This window comes from Ictalurus punctatus, chromosome 5 (genome assembly GCF_001660625.3).
Source record: "Ictalurus punctatus breed USDA103 chromosome 5, Coco_2.0, whole genome shotgun sequence".
In the NCBI taxonomy this organism is placed as follows: Eukaryota; Metazoa; Chordata; class Actinopteri; order Siluriformes; family Ictaluridae; genus Ictalurus; species Ictalurus punctatus.
Genome location: NC_030420.2, coordinates 10147696 through 10168763, shown reverse-complemented (window position 1 = coordinate 10168763; position 21068 = coordinate 10147696). Strand labels below are relative to the sequence as shown.

The window sequence follows — 21068 nt, the reverse complement described above, 5'->3', positions numbered from 1 at the left end:
ACAGAAACACGTGGGAATCCTTCTACCACGTCATTGGATACCGTCGTTGGACCAGTGAGTGGACCCCTACACTGTTCAGTGGCATTCTGTAGTTCTGTACATACATTTTACAGGACATATTACATTTGCCCTGGCCATTGAGATCTTTAAAATAATTATCTTCTCTACACCTATTACACAGAATCACTCTCTGATAAGAAATATCAAAGCATGATTCCTTCTCTATCCCACCCAGGGTGTCCCCTGCCTTGTGGTCCAAATTTCCTGGGATAGGCTCCAGGCTCCCCCGTAACTCTGTGTGCGATAAGCGGTATGGAAAATGGATGGATGGATGGATGTTCCCTCTGTATGAACGTGTGTGTGTATGAAAAGAATGTAAATATGTATAGGATGTGTCACTTAGCTATGTGATCAAATGCAAATCGCCAAATGGTGAATTTATTGGATTAACCTGTTCAGAGAGAACATCTCAGCTGGATTTTACTGAGCAGCCGAAAAGTACTATGAAGAAAAGCCACCCAAAATTTATTACATATTTTGTATATAAAATGTTTAATTCAGTATATTAAATTTTGACAACAGAGTATCCACCATCCTGCACACAAGACTTGCTCTGACAAAACCATGCATGCCCAAAATGAGGAATATAATATTTATGTTAAGTATTTAATGCTTATGTTCTGTTTGTCAAAATTGTCACTTTTGCTAAAATTTTCAGTTAATAAAATAAAATATTACTTTATATTACAAATAATTTAGTAGAAATAACTAGACATAAAAAATTATAAATTTGTGAAATTATGAAATTAAAAAGAAGATTAAAAAGAAACAACAGTATTGTGCCTTGTAAAGTCCATTTTACACTGTATTACTAAAAAAAACTATGATGATGGATCACTGACTGGATGACGTGTGCTTGCTATGTATTAAATAGAATAGAAAATTCAGTGTCTGCTGGATGAAGTATGGCATGGATCATCTTAAGCCATAAAACAGAATTACAGAAGTTTAATTTTTCAGCTTCACCATCATTCCAGCTTCAATCCCAGAAACCCAGCAATCGTTCCAAAACTAAGGTGCCAGCTTGATAGGTCTGTGCACAGAAGAGCGTTACCATGGCGACAACACCAAAGGTGCTGATGATAAATGAATAAATAAATAAATTTTATGTAGTCTGCACCTACGTAATGTAGGACCGACAGCCGGCGCGCATAATAAGAAAGTCGCTCCTTCCCCGACTGCCGCGCCGGCACGAAGCGGACAGCCTCGTGCCAAACACACCATCAGCCGGAAGGACCGTCACGGTGGGGCGGGACCGTCGACGCTACACCGGCCGGCGTTTGGGGAGTCCGTCGGGAAAATTCCACCACTCAGGCGACGGCAGAAGAGGATAAAAGGACGCTCTTCCGTCCGTGCGAAGAGAACGGCTAAGAGACAGACTACGTGCGCGCTCTTCAGCAGCATAGAGGCATTCCGACCTTCAGCACGACGGTATCCTCTCGCTAATCTCTTTCTCTCTCTCTCTCTCTCCTTCTCTCCCCGAAGGTTCGAGTGCGGACGAGACCGCCGGATGGTGAGATCGCGTTCGACGGTGGATGACGGCACGGGAAACCCACACACACCTCTTGGGAACCCCGACACGCCCTCGAAAACGTCACAACGGCAGCCACACCCCCACAAAACCCCTCACACTCACACACACTCGCCTCGTCACTACAGACAGCTCCCACACAGACAAATAAAACCCCCGTATTGACTAAAACCTGTCTCTTGTGGGTCTGTGCTCCGCCCTTCCCCGGGCTAATTCCCTTGCAGTACAAACTTCAAAATATTTGCATTCTTCATATTCTTCATTTCACAAATTGTACACTTAACTAAACTCATTGAAGAATGATTATCTGTTAGTTCTGCCTTAATACAGTGATACTTATGTAGACAGGGACATTCAGTCTCTGCTGATCTACTAAAGAGAAAAATAAACATCTGAAGGTCCTCAGTTTTGAATATGGAATTACCATATCACCTCCACAGGGATCTTAGAATCATAAGCATCATAGAAGAACATTAAATATGTCATATCTCAGAAGAACAGTGACTCCATGACACAAAGAGAAGAGGAACATTAACTGTGCAACACATGGACAGATAAGTCGTGCAGTTTGTCAGCAGGCCACATGGGAACACATTATGTGTAGAGCACAAGGAGGAAACATTAACAATGAGGCGCCAGGGGGAAACTTTAACAGTGAAGTGCAAAGAGGGGGCATAATTAGAGTAGTGCACAGTGGGAGAACATTAGCACCGCATTGGCCCTCAATGGAGAAAGACCTGGCCATGATTTAGCACACACATATCCACACAATGTGCAGCTTCAGGCATTGCTGATGATCTTATAAACACATCACGGCTGGGACAATCTGCTCATTTTGTGTGTGTGTGTGTGTGTGTGTGTGTGTGTGTGCATGCGTGCAAGTGCTCATGTTAAGGTCAGAGGTCAGAGAAGCAGTGAGTAAGAAGAATTCCAATCCTTCCAATCTCAAATAATTCTAATTCCAATCTCAAATATCCAGTTAAGAGAAATATCAAGGATAATTTGCAAGGTTGAGGATTAAATTTTACTCATTCCTGTTCTAGATACACCCTGAGCACTCCTCTGTGATCACTGTTCACCCTGTTTCTCTTTCTTTGCCTCCACTTGGCTTGGCTTGGATTTAAATGGAAATCACACAATCTATATTTCAATAATCAATAAAGCATGCTACAATGGTGCTGTGCTACAACTATACCAACTCTCTCCTACAATGTAAATACAGTAACAGATCAAACTAGCATGAATAACTTATTATCTCTCCTGTATCATATATTAATTCATTCTAGCCTCTAAGGAAAAAAGGTCTTTAAAATAATACATTTAAAAGTAAAATGAGGAGAAAATAAATACAGTCCCATCCGAAACTATTGGAATGGCAAGACCAATGTGTCATGCATCAGAGAAGGAACTCTGGACTACAGTTCCCAGCAGCCACTGCACCTCACTACATCACAGTCACATGAGCAAACGCACCTGAATCATGTTCTTGTTAAAGAGCACTCGTGTATATAGCCACAGTTTGCATTGCACTCGTTGACTTACATTTGTCTTTCTTTACTGTTGTCTTTGTTACTGTGTTTAGGTCTTTGGTTTATATTTAGTCTTTGCCATAGTGTTTTGCCATAAGGTCTTAGTGTCTTTTATGTTTTTGTTATGGTATTTATTAAACTTATTATCTGCACTTGCATCCGTCTCCAAATCATGGCACAATGCATTTGTTTTTACTGTAGACTGAAGACATTTGGATTTGAGAATAAAATATTAATATGAGAAGACAGTTTAGAATTTCAGGTTTTATTTCCTGGTATTTATATGTAGATGTGTAAAACAACACAGAACATAGCACATTTTGTAACAGATTTGTACCCCAATTTATAAGCGAGCAAAAATATTGGAGCATGTAACTGACAGGTGTTTCTTGTTACCCAGGTGTGTCCTGTTAGATTGATTGTTTAAGCAATAAATAGCTGTGAACATCTACTCATGATTATTCAAGACTGCATTTATTGTTAAAAAAGATAAGCCCATATGAAGATCAGAGAGCTTCTATGGGAGAAAAAGCAAGCCATTAAAGCTCGCAAAAGAGGGAAAATCAGTTAGAGTCACAAACATTAAGCATAGTCAATACAACAATTTGGAATGTCTTGAAAAAGAAAGAAACCACTGGTGAACTGAGCAACAGACAGTAAATGGTTTGGCCAAGAAAAACATCAACAGCTGATGACAGAAACATTGTGAGAGCTGTGAAGAGTCAGTGACACCACCAACAACCTCCACAGGGAAGGGGTGAAGGTATCACAATCCACCATTCGAAGAAGACATCAAGAGCACAAATATAGAGGCCACACCACAAGATGCAAACGACTCATCAGCAGTAAGAATCGGAAAGCCAGATTGGAATTCACAGAGAATTACAGAGAGAAGCCATAAAATTTCTGGAATCAAGATTAACCTCTACCAAATTGATGGAAAGGCCAAAGTGTGGAGAAAGAAAGGATCTGCTCATGATCCAAAACATAGATCAACTGTGAAACATGGTGGAGGTAGTGTCATGAACATTCTGCCTGCCAATTTACAGAGAAATGCATCCAAATTAATTGGGAGGAACTTCATCATGCAGCAAGACAATACAAAACACACTGCCAACTCAACAAAGGACTTTATCAGTTGAAAAAAGTGGAAGATATTAGACTGGCCAAGTCAATCACCAGACCTTAACCCAACTGAGCAGCATTTCAGCTCCTGAAGTAGACACTGAAGGGAGAAACCCCCTGAAACAAACAACAACTGAAAGAGGCGTGGTAAAAGCCTGGAGAAGAAACCAACAATTTGGTGATGTCAATGAGTCACAAGCTTGATGCAGTTATTGCAAGTAAGTGATATGCAACAAAATATTAAGTGTTATTTACTTTCATTTACTTCAAGACTTATCTGTTCCTATACTTTTTTCACCTAAAAATTGGTTGGTCTGATACAAAAGGTTCTTTGTTTTATGTTGTTTAACTGCTCATAAACTCATGTTAACTACCACTTCTCAGTGTATCATTTGTCCACCCCTCTCTGAGTGTGGTTGACATTTGACAATTGGAATAATATTATTAATTTTTGTTAATAATATTAACAAAATTATTAATTTTGTTTACACCCTACTTTTGGGTGGATGCTTACATCAGTCTTACACTTGATAAAATGACAACTGTCATTTTAAACCATGTTTTCCACTTTCTTGTTCTTCTACTATGTTTAACTCTCATTTTGCTTAAGTTCAACTAGTACATCTATTTAGTTTAACTTGATCAACAATTTTGGCAGTTAAATAGCCAATTTTGGTAATTGTCACCTCTCATTTTACAAAAATCACAATAGAGCATGTGCACAATACTAATGTTGTATGCACAAATTAAGAAGGAAGCAAACAGACACATTTGATGATGTGTGGCATTATCCAATAATGCATAATTCAGAATATGCTATTTAAAAATGTCTGCATAAAAAAACCAATACCTTTTTGTCTGGTGAGTTGTATTTGTCAAAGACGGTGTCATACATGTCCACTGCTCCATCTGTCACCAGCATGATGGCTTGACTGCACACACTTCCACGACCTGTTTGATTAAACTGAACGCGCACACACACACGCACACACATACTTATACTTAAAACTTTTCATTTATTCATTTTCAAAGTCATGATCAATAAAATAATATTAATATAACATAAAAATATTTAAAATAATTTATATAAAATGTAACTAATATAAACAATCACAAGAAACTAAATAATGCTCAGCTGGTATATTAATAACCAGAATAATTTTATTTCTCTATCATTGAACAGAAACACTTCCATGGTTTAAATACCACGAATGCCGTTGTCCACTTGAAGAGAGGCCATTAACTGCCTTGGCAACCTCATGTTGTTGTACATCCCAGAGTGCACTTCAGTGGTTTAGAGGGAATTCTCATTAATAACTCCATCCATTGTCTCACATTAAAGTCAGACATGTGTGTTTGTTAGCTGTTTTGTATAATCAATCAGCCATGTAAGCCTTTATCAAGTCAACCAGAATTGATTTACTATAATTAAACATACACATGCTATGCTAATTAAAAAAGTAAACTGAGCTGAGTGTTGAAAGTTAATGTGCTTATTTAACTTCATTATTGTTAAAAGCAACAGTTAGTAACAAAAAGAATGATGCATACAAGATTATTCATTATTAGTCATTTAGATATTTTTCTATGCAGCTTATCCTTGTATACTGTTCACACATACAGTAAATATTGTATGAACACGACCATACTACTACATACATCCATAAAATCTGGAAATATAATTTAAACAATGTACATAATCTTACATTTCCATTACACTGAAATTTGCCAATAAATAAAGACCTGCTATAGTTCATTTAATCAATTTATTTATTGATTATTATGAACTAATAAAACATTAGGATATGTTATGAAATAAGAAAGTGTGTTTTTTAAACACTCTATAACAGGGGTGTCAAACTCATTTTCACCGAGGGCCACATCAGCATAATGGTTGCCCCCGATGGGCCACATTAACAGTATGACTGTAACAAAATGCAATGTAATTTAAAATAAATTAAATTACACCTTATTATATTGTTAAATAACTGTTACTGTATTTATTATGTATTCAGCTTACAAATATTACATATGCATTTACACATATGTAAAAATAAATGTTCAGTTTGAAACCCACATTACTTGAATCAGTGTTCAAAGTATTTAAGCAAATAAAGAAAAATATTATAAACAAGTTATGATATTAACCCTAAACTTCATTCAGAACCTTTTTCAACACAAGGGGGGGGGGGGGGGGGGGGACGACTATGGCACAACCAACATGTATTACAGAAGTAGCATTTTACAAAAAGAACAACAACAATGAGGTGATGCTGCCTGTCCTTGAACACATCAAGTAGATCAGTCCTCACCCTGAGACACCATCTCACACACATCCTCATTCATAGATCATGTTCTGGAAATAACAAACACAAAACAAAATGCTCCTACTGAGCCACCTCACTTCTGTATGGCATGGCATATCTCCATGCTCTGAGCCCCCCTCCTGCAAGAACAGCTGGAACTGGCGGTGATTCAGGCCACGCGCCCGAATAAAGTTCACTGTTTTCATGACCGTGTTCATAATATCATCCAGCTCCAGAACCTTTCCACACAGAGCTTCTTGATGGATGATGCAGTGATACGTTATCAGGTGCGTGTGACAGTTAAATTTTTTTTGGCAATTTCTCCTTCATTAGTCCAAACAAGCCTGTTTTTCCTCCACACATCACAGGTGCACCATCTGTAGTTAGTCCCACCAACTTTTCCCACGGCAATTTATTTTTACTTACGGACTTCTCCACTGCATCAAAAATGTCCCGGCCCGTTGTGGTCCCATGCATGGCAGCTACATCCAAGAGCTCCTCAGTGACACAGAGGTCCGGCTTCACGCCTCTAATAAAAATGGATAGATGCGCTGTATCCATGTTGTCTGTGCTTTCATCCACAGCTAATGAAAAACATAGACAGCTGCGTGCCTTTTCGGCCAGCTGTGTTACTAAATTTCCTGCTAATTCCACATTCTGCTGCGACTGCAGTTTGCCTTTTAATTCTGCTGCAATTCTTTGGTTTTCTTGGAGGGTAAATTTACCAGACTTAGCTCCGTGTTTGGTGTCAAATGCCGACGTAGACTGTACTCTTTCACGACTGACACCGCCCCATAACAAAAAAGACATACTGGTTTCTCACCTTGAAGTACAAACATGTATTCGTTCTCCCATGGTTCGTGAAACTGCCTTCCTTGTGCAACAATTTTTCTCTTCTTGGACATGTCTATGTTAATTTGTGGAGATTTCGCAATTCCAAATAGCCTTCACGTGCTGCAGATGTAGTTTATGTGTATGATTTTTTTTCTCCTTCGATTCTGAGAAATAAAGTTTTATTAGTATGTTTTGGATAGCGGAAAGGCCTACATTACCCATAATCCTCGACCACCGACGACACCGATGATTCTCCAATCAGATTGAAGCTCACAGCGTCATGTATCGTCGTGATCGGGTTATTATTGGACTGAATGGACGGCTGGAGCGTCTGCTCTGAGCGTCTCTTACCGCTGCGGACGGGTTTACATTGGAGTCAATTGAGAACCCAGAGCGTTTCATACAGACGTGGAAGGGTCCCCTTTGCGTCAGTATCAGACGCCTAGGGGCATGACAACTCGTCGGTATTTTACGAGTTGGGAATGAGAACAGCAAAAACGTATGTTAAGACAATCATGCACCTATCAAGTTCTCGCGGGCCCGATAAAATGACGTGGCGGGCCACGAGTTTGACACATGTGCTCTATAATCAACTTTTTGATTCATTTGTATCTGTAATTATTCAATTAGTAGCCTATTAATGACTTCTGGGGATTTAATATTTGAGGAGATTACAGTGTTAACACTATTAATAAAGGGCATTCTGATAATGGAAATAGTTAAGCAACTAAACATACTACTGTGTATTTTTTGGCTTAGAATATCTAATAACATTTGTAGATTAGCAGAATTTTTTTTCTGTAAATTGAGATGTGCATATATCAATATGATAAACTGATGAATACAAAAATATTTGTTAAATTAAATAAATCAATTTAAACCAGTACAAAGAGTACCTGGAAAAGTACCTCACCAGTTTGTGGGGATAAGACATTTCAGAAGAAACCTGTGTGTGTGTGTGTGTGTGTGTGTGTGTGTGTGTGTGTGTGTGTGTGTGTGTGTTTACTCACATTATTGAGAAGCTCAAAGGCCTCAGTTAGAGCGATATCCAGCATCCCTATACCCTTAGCATTTAGTTTATCAAGGTGTTCACGGAAATGCTGCAGAGAAAGGACAAAAATAAGAACTTAGTCCATTCATAGATACACGCAGGGCACCAAAAAGCTTAGAAGAACTGGAGTTTTATTCACAAAAAATTGTACCTGACCACTAGGAGTGCTCCTAAGTGGCACTAAAAGCTTTTAGCTGCAAGTTCCTTTTAAAAACCCATTCACCCAACTGCTAAGGGAAACTTTACTAAAGTAATTACTAAACTAAGAGTAAGATTGTACAGAGGGGCAAGTGGGGCAGAGCGCAACCTGCTGTTCAACAAATATTAATCCTCATAAAGTTCTTATACTCCATACATTATATACTCTGATGAAATACTATTTACCTATTTTAAGTGACTAATTTTTTTTATTTTGTTTTTTGACAGACACAAGCTGCTTTTATGTTGATTTGCTTGCGCTTTCAGTGCACAGACTACTGAATTAATTCAATCAAAAACATTTCAGCAAAGTGTAAGTGCAGACAGTATGTCTATGATGTACATAAGATGATGTAAGATATACCGCAAAGAGGGAAAGGGGGATTAATGCTTGTTTCCCCATGCAAAGGTTGAAAATGAGAAGAAACATTTCCATTTTTAAGGTCTTGTGTGGTTTTTGAGATACAGTTGGCCTGGAAATTTTACTGTAACCTGCACTCTAAAAAATGCTGGGTTATGTTGTCTACCCAAATGATAGGTTGTGCCTTTTGGGTCATTTAATTGGGTTATTTTCTCAGTCTTGTGTATTTTTGGGGTAGTTTGTAACCTAACTGCTGGGTTAGTTAGTGGCTGGGTCATTTTCACTGTTTGACGGCGGGCCTGCGCAACTGCTGGCTGGGTGCTGAACGGATAGCGCCCCTTCAGCACCCCGTTTGTTTTGGACAGCAAAGAAGCGCATGGCTGTGAGGTGGGGTGGCAGAAACAGACACGGCTGGCAACAGATGATTGGAGTGGCAGCTCCTCACCCTTCTGCAGACGAGCGGTGGCTATAAAAGAGCACACCAGGCACAGAGGGGTGAGTTCACGTGCATGTCTGGTAACGCGTGTCTCTCGCTCTCTGTCCTTCTAGAAGCAGATGACGATGAAGTAGACAAAGGATAAGAAGCTCCCCGGCTGCGCTGCGCCTCTCACTGGTACCCTCAGCCTGCTCCACGCCTCTTGGGTCCCGTCTCATAGCTGCTCTAGCCCATTCATCGCTCCCCACATTGGAAAGACTTCGAACCCCAACTCTACTCTAGTCACCTCTGCACCTCCACTCCCACTCCTGAACCTCAATAAAATGCACTTTTTCCACTACCTTTGCCTCCAACGTGTCTGTGTTCTGCCTGCCCCGACCTAGAGAGGTTACACACTGACAGGTGAATCCCAGCTCCTGGGGTCAAATCAACTCAGCGCAGACTGTTTGAATTTGCCTCAGGTGCATCTAGCGGTTTTCACACTAACAGACTGTTAGATTTCTTTGGAGAAACACACTAAGAAAGGATGTGTTAATGTCCTAGACACTTTTTGTGTTAATACTATTTCAACACATGTTGTGTTAAATAATCCAATAAGTAAATAAAAATCTCACGAGTAACCAACACAACATGTGTTTAATTATTGTTCAATCAAGTTGCCGACTGCACTGCTGACGTAATCATCCAACTCTGAACTCACTTCAAAGTGAATGTTTGTTGCTTTGAGCTTTTGATTGTGACAGCGGAGTTGGAGTCCTGAGACGAGGAAGCTAAATGGCCACAGGTAAGTTAGCATTCATCACTATTTAGCATTAGTGCTGCTGAAAAAGCCTGGCTGAGTTTGTGATATTTAGGCAGAGAGCTCTCGAAAATGTATTCCTTTGGAAAACAGTAACTCAGCAAGTGAGAATTAACTTTACCTACTGCAACAGCTTCAAAAGTGAATATCATGTATTGCTTCCTCAGTGTTGGTGTTACACTACTAGTGAGATGTGTTTATGTTGGCTGTGAAATATGGACTGAGGTTATAATTCTATAATTCTCTGGGTCTGCATCTTATCTGAGGCTCCAAGTTAGGGTTAGCTAGCTGGATGCTTTCACCAATCACAGAAGGAATGAGTGATGCTAACTTAGATGCTCACCTGAGCTGATAATATAACTTTAGCATGCAGCTTCTGGTTATGTTAGACATTCCCATTACCTTTTTGAGAGTTAAACAGAAGCTAGCATTAAGCTGTTCACCATGATGTAATACTGAGAGTGGGTTAACATTAACTACATTTAGCAAGTGTTTAGGACAGCGTAACCCGGGAAGCTGTAGTAATTAGCATTAGGAGGACGGATTAGGACCATGTTTCTTCATGTATTTGGTGAATGTTAATGCTGGTTGAACAGGTGCAGACAATCGGTGGCTAATGGAACTTAGCTAGCTCAGTAATGTCAAGGCCAAAAGTTCTTCACAAAGTTATCATGACAGAAAGAGAGGATGGGGGTTACAGTAGGTTGTAATGCTTTCCACTATCTCTGTAATGTTGGTTAAATTAATTAGGTTGGGCAAAAATATTGGCAGTGAGGTGCTAAAGGCTGGAAAATAAATATTTGCAAGTTAGCTAGATTTTCCTGGTTAAGCTACAGCGCCATTTTGTTCATTAAGAGAGTGAAGGTCACATTTCCAAAATGACACAATTTGGGATTCTGTAATTCAGTTACTCGGTTTCTCAATTTCTCCCACAGGCATTTGTCCATATGTTGTAGCTACCAACTGACCAACACTTTTTTGCTCTTTTATAGCTTTTCAAATGGAAGTGAGTGGCACTCTTGTCTTCCCGGATGGCAGGGAGATTTGTAAGAAGACGCATCAACTCCAATTCTTACATCTGTAAAATGTTTTAAGGATTTTAATAAATGTCACCTGAATTTCATGCAACTGTTTGTGTATCTTGTGAGCATCTTAGTAGAAAATTGCATTTTAGGATAATTGTAGGGAAAAAAGTATAAACAACACATCTGTGTTATTTTTGTGTTATTTTTAATGCATTTTTGTGTGGAAATGTACTAACACACAGCATGCGTTACATGTACTAACACATTGATTGTGTTAAAAGCAACACAAAATGTGTTGTCCTTAACTATTAAATTCAATTTTATTTGTATAGCGCTTTTTACAATGGATTTTAAATGTGTGAATTTAACCGAATTGAGCAAGCCGGTGGCAAGGAAAAACTCCCTAAGATGTTAAGAGGAAGAAACCTTTGAGAGGAACCAGACTCAGAAGGGAACCCATCCTCATCTGGATAACAACGGATAGTGAATGAAAGTTCATTATAGTTTAATATGAAGTCTGTTTGTTGAACTAGTCCACTGTTCAAAGGAGACCCGAGTGAAAAACTGCATGTTGTAATTGCAGTCCCAGGGCCATAGAAGCAACCGTAGTCCCAGCAACCACAATGAGTGTGTCCATCTGGAATTGGAGTAGATGAGAGCTCCATCCAGAGGTAGGGCATCCGAATGGATCAGGCAGGTCCAGAGAGCAGAAAGGATCATGACCTCTAGTGTCTCTATAAAATCGTGTGTGGCTTGGCAAAAGGAGAGAGGAAGAGATTAAGACTGTGCTTTTGTAACAGAATGTCTACTCATGGTAAGCTTGAGTAAACAAATACGTTTTAAGCCTAGACTTAAACACTGAGACTGTGTCTGAGTCCCGAACACTAATTGGAAGGCTATTCCATAACTGTGGGGCTTTGTAAGAGAAAGCTTCCCTCCCCCACTGTAGCCTTCACTATTCGAGGTACAGACAAATAGCCTGCTCCTTTTGATCTAAGTAGGCGTGGCGGATCATAGAAAACCAAAAGTTCGTTTAGATACTGTGGCATGAGACCGTTTAGTTCTTTATAAGTCAATAATAGTATTTTATAATTAATGTGTGATTTCAGTGGGAGCCAATGCAGTGTTGATAGGATCGAGGTCATGTGGTCGTATCTTTTGGTTCTAGTTAGGACTCTAGCAACTGGATTCTGGACTAACTGGAGTTTGTTAATGCACCTACTGGAACATCCAGACAGTATGGCATTACAATAATCTAGCCTAGAGGTGACGAAAGCATGAACTAAAATTTCTGCATCATGTAGTGACAATATATTTCTTATCTTAGCAATATTTCTGAGATGAAAGAAGGCTATCCTAGTAATATTATCTACATGAGCATCAAATGATAGACTGGAGTCAATAATCACTCCAAGGTCTTTTACTGCTGCACATGATGAAACGGAAAGTCCATGACTTTTTTTTTTGTAGCTACATAAGTTATACTAGATACTAGACACACAGGTGTGTTAAAAATTAAAACATGATTAAGTGAAGGTTTGTATCAATATTTTTATACATAAAACCATTACTGTATACTAGAAAAAGCAAAAATGTCCAATAACAGTCCAGTTTACATGACATTAAATGCACCACCATTTTTTTGCATGTTTAAAACATCTCCTTTGTTCAAAATCTGATGTTTTCATCTTAAATATAAGACTTATTTGAGTCATTTATTTCAAAGTCTATACACAAACACAATTTTAGCAGCTCTAGCAATACATTTCTGAACACCATCTTGTCTATAAATAAAAGAGATACCATGTTGACACATTTGTTAATAATGTGGTATATTTGACATTTTCAAAGGGTAAAAATAACCATGAAAATATTAACCCATTTATGAAACAAAATTAACCCAGCATTTTTATATTTGACATTTTCTTAGGGTAAAAATAACCCTCAAAAAGTTAACCCATTTATGAAATAAAATTAACCCAGCCCAAAATGTGTACTGTCCTATATTTACCCAGCCATTGGGCTAAAAATAATCCCATTTGTATTCTTTGTAACCCAGTGTTTTTGTTTGTGTGTGTGTGTGTGTGTGTGTGTGTGTGTGTGTGTGTGTGTGTGTGTGTGTGTGTGTGTGTGTGTGTGTCAACCCTGGTGGAATTTATTTATTTTTTTTGTTAAAATGTACCTTCAACTGGGTTTGAGCGAATATAACGATATATTTAATCTAGAAATAAATATGTAAATAAATTAATTAATGGAATAACAAAACTTTTTTTTTAATTGAAATAGGTCTATATCAATAAAGTTTTTACTTGCCTTTACAATGAATAACTATCAGATAATCATTGTCGATTCACATGAAAAATGCCATCCTCTGTAATAATTTTTGCTAACAGAAGTATGGAAAGGGCATTTATTATTTGATGTAAATAGTGGATGTTATTTGCAGATCATCTCTGCTGCAATTTATGTGGCTTAGAAGTGCAAAATTGTGTGAAATTTGATCTGTGGTGATAATAAGTGAGGTGACTGCCAGAATCAACACCATAAGACACCAAAGTGTTAATATTAGTTTGTTTCTAATTAGTTTTTTTCCTAAATCTGCCAGTTAGGAGATACTTTTAGTTATAATATTCATTGTGAACATGGTACCTGGTATTTATACTGTTCATAAGCAGCTTTCAGATGTTACTACAAGTGAATTAAAGCAAGGAATTAATAAACTAAAATAGTAGATTAACAAAACTCTAAATATTCACTTCCAAGCTGTTGTGTTCTCTCTCGCTTTCTCTCTCAGTGTGTGCCTGTGTGTGTGCATGCATGCGTGCATGTGCGTAATAAGATCTAAAGACCCAGTGGACCTCATCTGTGTGTCTCATTATTAAAGACAGCCTCAAGGATAGCAGTGAAATGGTGTTAATCTAAATAAACACCACTGTTTGTCTCTTATATTCTCTCTCTCTCTCTCTCTCTCTCTCTCTCTCTCTCTCTCTCTCTCTCTCTCTCTCTCTCTCTCTCTCTCTCTCTCTCTCTCACACACACACACACACACACACACACACACACACACACACACACACACACAAAGACACACTCCCCTTCACCTACATCCAGACCACATGACACCTCTCTGTCACTGGGTTTTCTGAAAAGCACACACATTATAATTAAAATGTCTACAGGCATTTTCCATTACATACCCTGTTCCATTTTCTTATTAACAAATTTTCAATTTGGAACATGCTTGTGTGTGTGTATGTGTGTGTGTGTGTATGTGTGTGTGTGTGTGTGTGCGCGCACGCGCGCGTGTGTGCATGCACGTGCAAGAGAGTGAGCGAGAGAGAAGAAGAAAGATGACAGCAAAAAAAACCTGCTGCATTCATGTTTTAGGTCAAGCTTAGGCTATGAGCGAGTCTATGGAACAAACAACAGAACAAACAACAAAAGCTTGACAAAAGAGGCGCATAAAAATTAAAACTTTAATGGGTGCTAAATAAGGGTACAATGAGACAAAGGTGATAGTGGTTAGAACATGTCATGTGGTCATGTGACATACTGGGGCTGATGGGTAATGTTGTTCAATGCCGATTTCTGTATAACCATGACAGATGCTTAAATTCACCTGTGATGTGTACCATTATCTTTTATTGTTTGATTTGTAATTTTCAGGCTCTTGCTTAAATTATAGGGTAATTATAGGTAATTATTTAAATTAAATTATTGCTTATATTCACAGTGCAAGTTTATCCATTTAAATGTGAACATGTTAGAATAGGGGCAACATCCTGATATAACACTGAATGTTCACAAAGTACACTAAAACATTCAGAGCAACACTGAATTAACTTAATTTCTCTGTTGCGCCTAGCTATAATGTTTTTGCATTTTGTATTTGATTTTTTTTTGTCATATTGCAACCCATATCATGTATTAAAAGTGTGTTTCACATATACGTAATACAATACAGCAAGAAAACATCTCTGCGATCCATTGGAATATTAAAAAAAAAAAAAAAAAAAAAAAAAGATTACTAGAGGTACTAGAGGTGAGTGGAGAGTAAAAAAGTTGTGTTTTTAATTTACTTAATTGTAGAATATTTCTGCAAGTAAACATCATAGTGTTAGATGGTAAAGTCTATGTGGATATGTGGCCACGTAATCCAAATTAAAGATTAAATATTTTAAACTATGTTGCAAGTATTTCAGTTGCTGTTGAATTGTACTCAATATTGCACACACTATAGATGTTACACCTAACAGTGTTCATATGGTTGCATGATCACCATAGCCATTTTTTTTTTCTAAAGTCTTATGGGAACATATTTGTTTTTACCACATATTATCAATTCAAACACTTTTCCAAGCCAACAGAAGGACTGGAGGCATAAGTGCTCCAATGATCTCCATCTTTGCAGTGTCCATTTCATCTCAGCTAACTAGACAACTATAATATCAGTAAAATTGGCTTACTAACAAGAATCTAACAGGCTTAGCTTGCTAGTTAGCAGATCTAATTTATATTGCTTTAACAAACCTATATACTGTGCTGTGAAAATGATTTGCCCACCTCCTCATTTCTTCTGTTTTTGTGTATATCTCATACAAAATTGTTTCAGAAATTAAAACAAAATCTAAGATAAAACAAAGGCAACCAGAGTAAACACAAAATACAGTTTTTAAATATTAATTTTATTTATTGAAGCAAAAAAGTTATCCAATACCAACTGGGCCTGTGTGAAAATGTATTTGCCCCTGTAGTTACTAATTCTCCAAATCTATGAAACTGCATTCATAATGGGGTTCAGCTGGACTAGACACAACTAGGCCTGATTACTGCAAACCCTGTTCAATAAAATCAACACTTTGTCAGGATCTCCCCTCAAGCAGAGTGCTGGACCACGCAGCCCGCTCTGAAGCCCGAGGCGCATAGCGTGCACTTCCGGGTTCAGTGACATTGATTTTGTTTACTTTCAACACTTGTGTTTATGTCATGTCTCCACCCCTGTTATGTCACTGGCTGTGTGTATCAGGTGTTTGTTTCCCCCTTGATTACGTTTGGTATTTTTACCCCTCGTGTGTCTACGTTCATTGCAAAGTATTGTGTAAGTCTTTATTAAATACTAAGACGGCTGTTCCACATTTTGTGGTTCATGGTTTTTGATCCAGTTCTCGCCCTCGTTATCCAATTCCTGTTTTAGCCTAGTTTAGCCTGTTTGCCGTTTGCCTGACCTTTGCCTGTTTTGACCATGCCATTGTTTCATGTTTTGGATTTGTTTGCTGATTTCCTTCTAATAAAGCTTTTAACTACACTTGCATCTGTCTCACCCTCTGTTACATGACACACTTAAATAGAACTTTTGAGCAGCATGATGTTGGTTAAAAGGTCTTACCAAGTAACATACTATGCCAAAACTGAAAGAAATTCCAGAAATTATGAGGAAGAAGGTGCCTGAAATACATCAGTCTGGGAAGGGTTGCACAGCTATTTCAAAGTTTTTGGGAGTCCAAAGAACCAAAGTGGGAGCCATTATTTCAAAAATGTGGTACAGTAGTGAACCTTCCCAGAAGTGGCCAACCTTCCAAAATTCCTCCAAGAGCACAGTGACTACTCATCCAGCAAGTCACAAAGGAGCCAAGGACAACATCAAAGGACCTACATACAGGCCTCTCTTGCATCAATAAAGGTTCATGACTCCACTATCATAAAGACACTGGGCAAATATGGCATGCATGGAAGAGTGGCGAGGTGAAAATCACTGCTAACCCAGAAGAACATTAAGGCTTGTCAGAATTTTTCCAAAACACACCTTCATGATCCTCAAACCTTTTGGGAGAATGTTATATGGATTGATGAGTCAAAAGTGGAGCTGTTTAGAATACAGGGATCTCATTACATCTGGTGCAAACCAAACACCGAATTCCACAAAAATAACATCATATGTATGGTCAATAATGGCGGTGGCAGTGTGATATTGTGGGGATGCTTTGCTGCTTCAGGGCCTGGACAACTTTCAAAAATTGCAGGAAACATGAAGTCTGCTCTCTACCAGAAATCAACTTGTGTTCCATAAAAAAAAATCACTAAAATTACAAGGAAATTTCACTTAAGTAAAAAGAAAAACCTTCCCAGAACAGATATTTAAAATACTTGCAAATTGTTGATGACCATGACAGTGTTGGTGATGACAGCTGTGATGTTAATAAAAAAAAAAAAAAGAAAAAGTGTGTGGTGTAACATGGTCCCATGTTTCACAAAGCATGCGAAACTAAGTTTTATTGCTTTGACCTATGCCCTGATTATCACGTACCGTGGGTGGCGACGGAAGCAGTTGCGGGTGACAGAGTCCAGGCAGAATGATCCAAAGGGTGAGACAAAGTTCATAGTTTATAGTTCTCAGCGGCCATGTTTGTAGTCAGCTGTGTCTCCTGGGAAACTGAGTCTTGGCTTGGATGTGATATGGCACTGATTCACACACTCACGCAAAAAGAATATGTACACTCTTCTAATAACCAAATTGTTGTGACATTGGCATAAATATATCCATATATTGTAACCATCATATGTATAGTCAAGCATGGTGGTGAAAGTGTAATGGTGGAAGTGTAATTGGTTTAAACTCAAGCGTAACTGGATTATGCAGCAAGACAATGATCCAAAGCATAGGAGTAAGTCCTAGTCCTAGAAGTATGTGAAAGACTGATCTCCAGTTATCCAAAGTGTTTGCCTGCAGTTATTGTGCAGGTGGCACAACCAGATTTTAAGTTTAAGGGGGCAATTAGTTTTTCACAAGGGTGATAGGTGTTGGATAACTTTTTTTGCTTCAATAAAAATTTTTTTATAAATAAATAAAAACTGTATTGTGTGTACTCAACTTTGTTTTATGTTGTATTTTGTTTGAAGATTTAAAACTATTTACTATGAGATATACACAAAAAAAAAAAAAAAAAAAAAAAAAAAACAGAAGAAATCAGGATAGGGGCAAATACTTTTTTCACAGCACTGTAGCTAATAAAACATTACCTGCTGAATAATCTAGAGACTTGCATGCTTTAAATTTCACTATAGTATAAATGCTCAGAGTTTCTAAGCAATTGGCATATACGTCTGACCATTGCAGGCTAGGTCACTGCTTAGCATCATTTAGCCACTGACAGGACACCAAACCATTAGGATCTTATAGAGTTACACCTTTTGAACGTGTTAACTTAGTCAAATAGTACACCTTGTCTTCTAGTGATAATTCATAATACCAAGTGGATAACTTATTTAACTAATGTCAATCTGACTACTAAATAAAATTATTGAAAGATTCTTTGGCCAAATTATAGGCATGTAGCATCAAGTTGATAGACTACTCAGATCTTTTTGCAACCAAAGATGTCTATTGGAAAAAAATAAGTCATAAGATAATTACTTTCTTTTTTACTTTTACAGGAGATAAAAAAAAGATGAAACACCATTAAACACATCTAAAACTAATTTGACTATTTGCTCAAACACTAACAATCATCTGCCTAGGATGTCAAAGGCCTGAGATGAGGAATTAAAATAGAATGGAACTTCCATGGTGACTGAGACCATGTTTTTGGTCAGAAAAAAGGTAATGTAATAAATATGCTACCTACATATCACTGAATATAATGAGAGAAGTTTGATCCCAAATCATTAGATAAAAGTATAAAATACAAAGTTGAAAATCTTTTGTCTTTCAGGGACAAAACTAAGCCTCAATACATTACAATCGCAGAATTGTCAGAATATACAGTGCATCTGGAAAGTATTCACAACGCTTCACTTTTCCCACATTTTGTTATGTTACAGCCTTAATTTCTACAAACAATACCCCATCATGACAACATGAAAGAAGTTTGTTTGAAATCTTTGCAAATTTATTAAAAATAAAAAACAAAAAAAAGCACATTTACATAAGTATTCACAGCCTTTGCTCAATACTTTGTTGTAGCACCTTTGACACCAATTACAGCCTCAAGTCTTTTTGAGAATGATGCTACAAGCTTGGCACACCTATTTTTGGGCAGTTTCTCCCATTCTTCTTTGCAGGACCTCTCAAGCTCCATCAGGTTGGATGGGGAGTGTCGGTCCACAGCCATTTTCAGATCTCTCCAGAGATGTTCAATCGGGTTCAAGTCTGGGCTCTGGCTGGGCCACTCAAAGACATTCACAGAGTTGTCCTGTAGCCACCCTTGTGTTATCTTGGCTGTGTGGTTAGGGTCGTTGTCCTGTTGGAAGATGAACCTTCGCCCCAGTCTGAGGTCCAGAGTGCTCTGAAGCAGGTTTTCATCCAGGATGTCCCTGTTCATTGCTGCATTCATCTTTTCCTCGATCCTGGCAAGTCTCCAAGTTCCTGTGGCTGAAAAACATCCCCACAGCATAATGCTGCCACCACCATGCTTCACTGACTACGTTTACATGGACAGCAGTAATCTAGTTATTGACCTGACTGTGATTAAGATAATAATGTGATTAAGGTGTTTACATGAGTCGCTTTTAGAATACTCCAGTCATGTACCCGTTTTACATGTTATAGAACATAATTAGATTAACAGCCTGCGTCATTACGTCACTGCGCCACGCCGTCCGACTGATGGAGTGCTGCAGAGATGGTTGTTGTTCTAGAATGTTCTCCTCTCTCCACAGAGACATGCTGGAGCTCTGTCAGAGTAACCATCGGGTTTTTGGTCACCTCCCTGACTAAGGCCCGTCTCCCCCGATCGCTCAGTTTGGCCGGGCGGCCAGCTCTAGGAAGAGTCCTGCTGGTTCCAGACTTCTTCCATTTACAGATGATGGAGGCCACTGTGCTCATTGGGACCTTCAATGTTGCAGAAATGTTTCTGTACCATTCCCCAGATCTGTGCCTTGATACAATCCTGTCTCAGAGGTCTACAGACAATTCATTGGACTTCATGGCTTGGTTTGACATGCGTTGTTAACTGTGGGACCTTATATAGACAGGTGTGTGCCTTTCCAAATCATGTCCAATCAACTGAATTTACCACAGGTGGACTCCAATCAAGTTGTAGAAACATCTCAAGGATGATCAGTGGAAACAGGATGCACCTGAGCTCAATTTTGAGTGTCATGGCAAAGGCTGTGAACACTTATGTACATGTGCTTTTTTTTGTTTTTTATTTTTAATAAATTTGCAAAGATTTCAAACAAACGTCTTTCATGTTGTCTTATGGGGTATTGTTTGTAGAATTTTGAGGAAAATAATGAATTTAATCCATTTTGGAATAAGGCTGTAACATAACAAAATGTGGAAAAAGTGAAGCGCTGTGCATACTTTCTGGATGCACTATAATACCATGGCCTTTTAAAAAAATTTAAGAGAACACTAAATGTAGCATGAGATGGGTAAGTTCCTCATGTTCCAGACAGCAGGTGCATTCTTTCAGCAACTGAATGCCTGCTGCTTTTCTTCCCTTTTCTATTTTTCTCCACTTATTTTAATTTCAATCCTGTAATACTGTGCAGGAGCCAAACTGAGTTTAACCTGCTGCAATTAAAATCACGTGTCAGTGTAACCCAGTATAACAAATCTACAGGAATGATAGAGCTTGTTATTATTTTGTTCTATTGGAGTTTTGTTCTAGTTGAAAGCATTCAGACTGTTAATGTGATTATACTGCCAGCAGTGCACTGTAAGTAAGGTGAAGGCAAATGCTAAATAGCTGTCAGAAAATTTGTCTATTATATGTCAAACCTTATGCAAATGTAATTCAGTCTTGTTCAGCTAAACAGTTTGGGTCGACTTTAATATACAGCCTCCACTGGTTTCAAAGGAAACCACAAAAT

The 21068-nt window shown here is 38.3% G+C and overlaps 1 protein-coding gene across 3 annotated transcripts in view; it reads right to left on the bottom strand.

Annotated features, from left to right (window-relative positions):
- cacna2d3a (calcium channel, voltage-dependent, alpha 2/delta subunit 3a) overlaps positions 1-21068 on the bottom strand; it is a 409741-nt gene that overhangs the window by 152828 nt on the left and 235845 nt on the right. For all 3 annotated transcript variants that reach the window (XR_008396432.1, XM_053680196.1, XM_017468484.3), the window contains exons 10-11: positions 8396-8485; positions 5096-5209 (exon numbers count right to left, since the gene is read on the bottom strand). Coding sequence is in view for 2 of the 3 variants with exons in the window: in XM_053680196.1 (XP_053536171.1) it covers positions 5096-5209; positions 8396-8485 (204 nt within the window). In the remaining variant the exon portion in view is untranslated. The remainder of the gene's footprint in view (positions 1-5095; positions 5210-8395; positions 8486-21068) is intronic.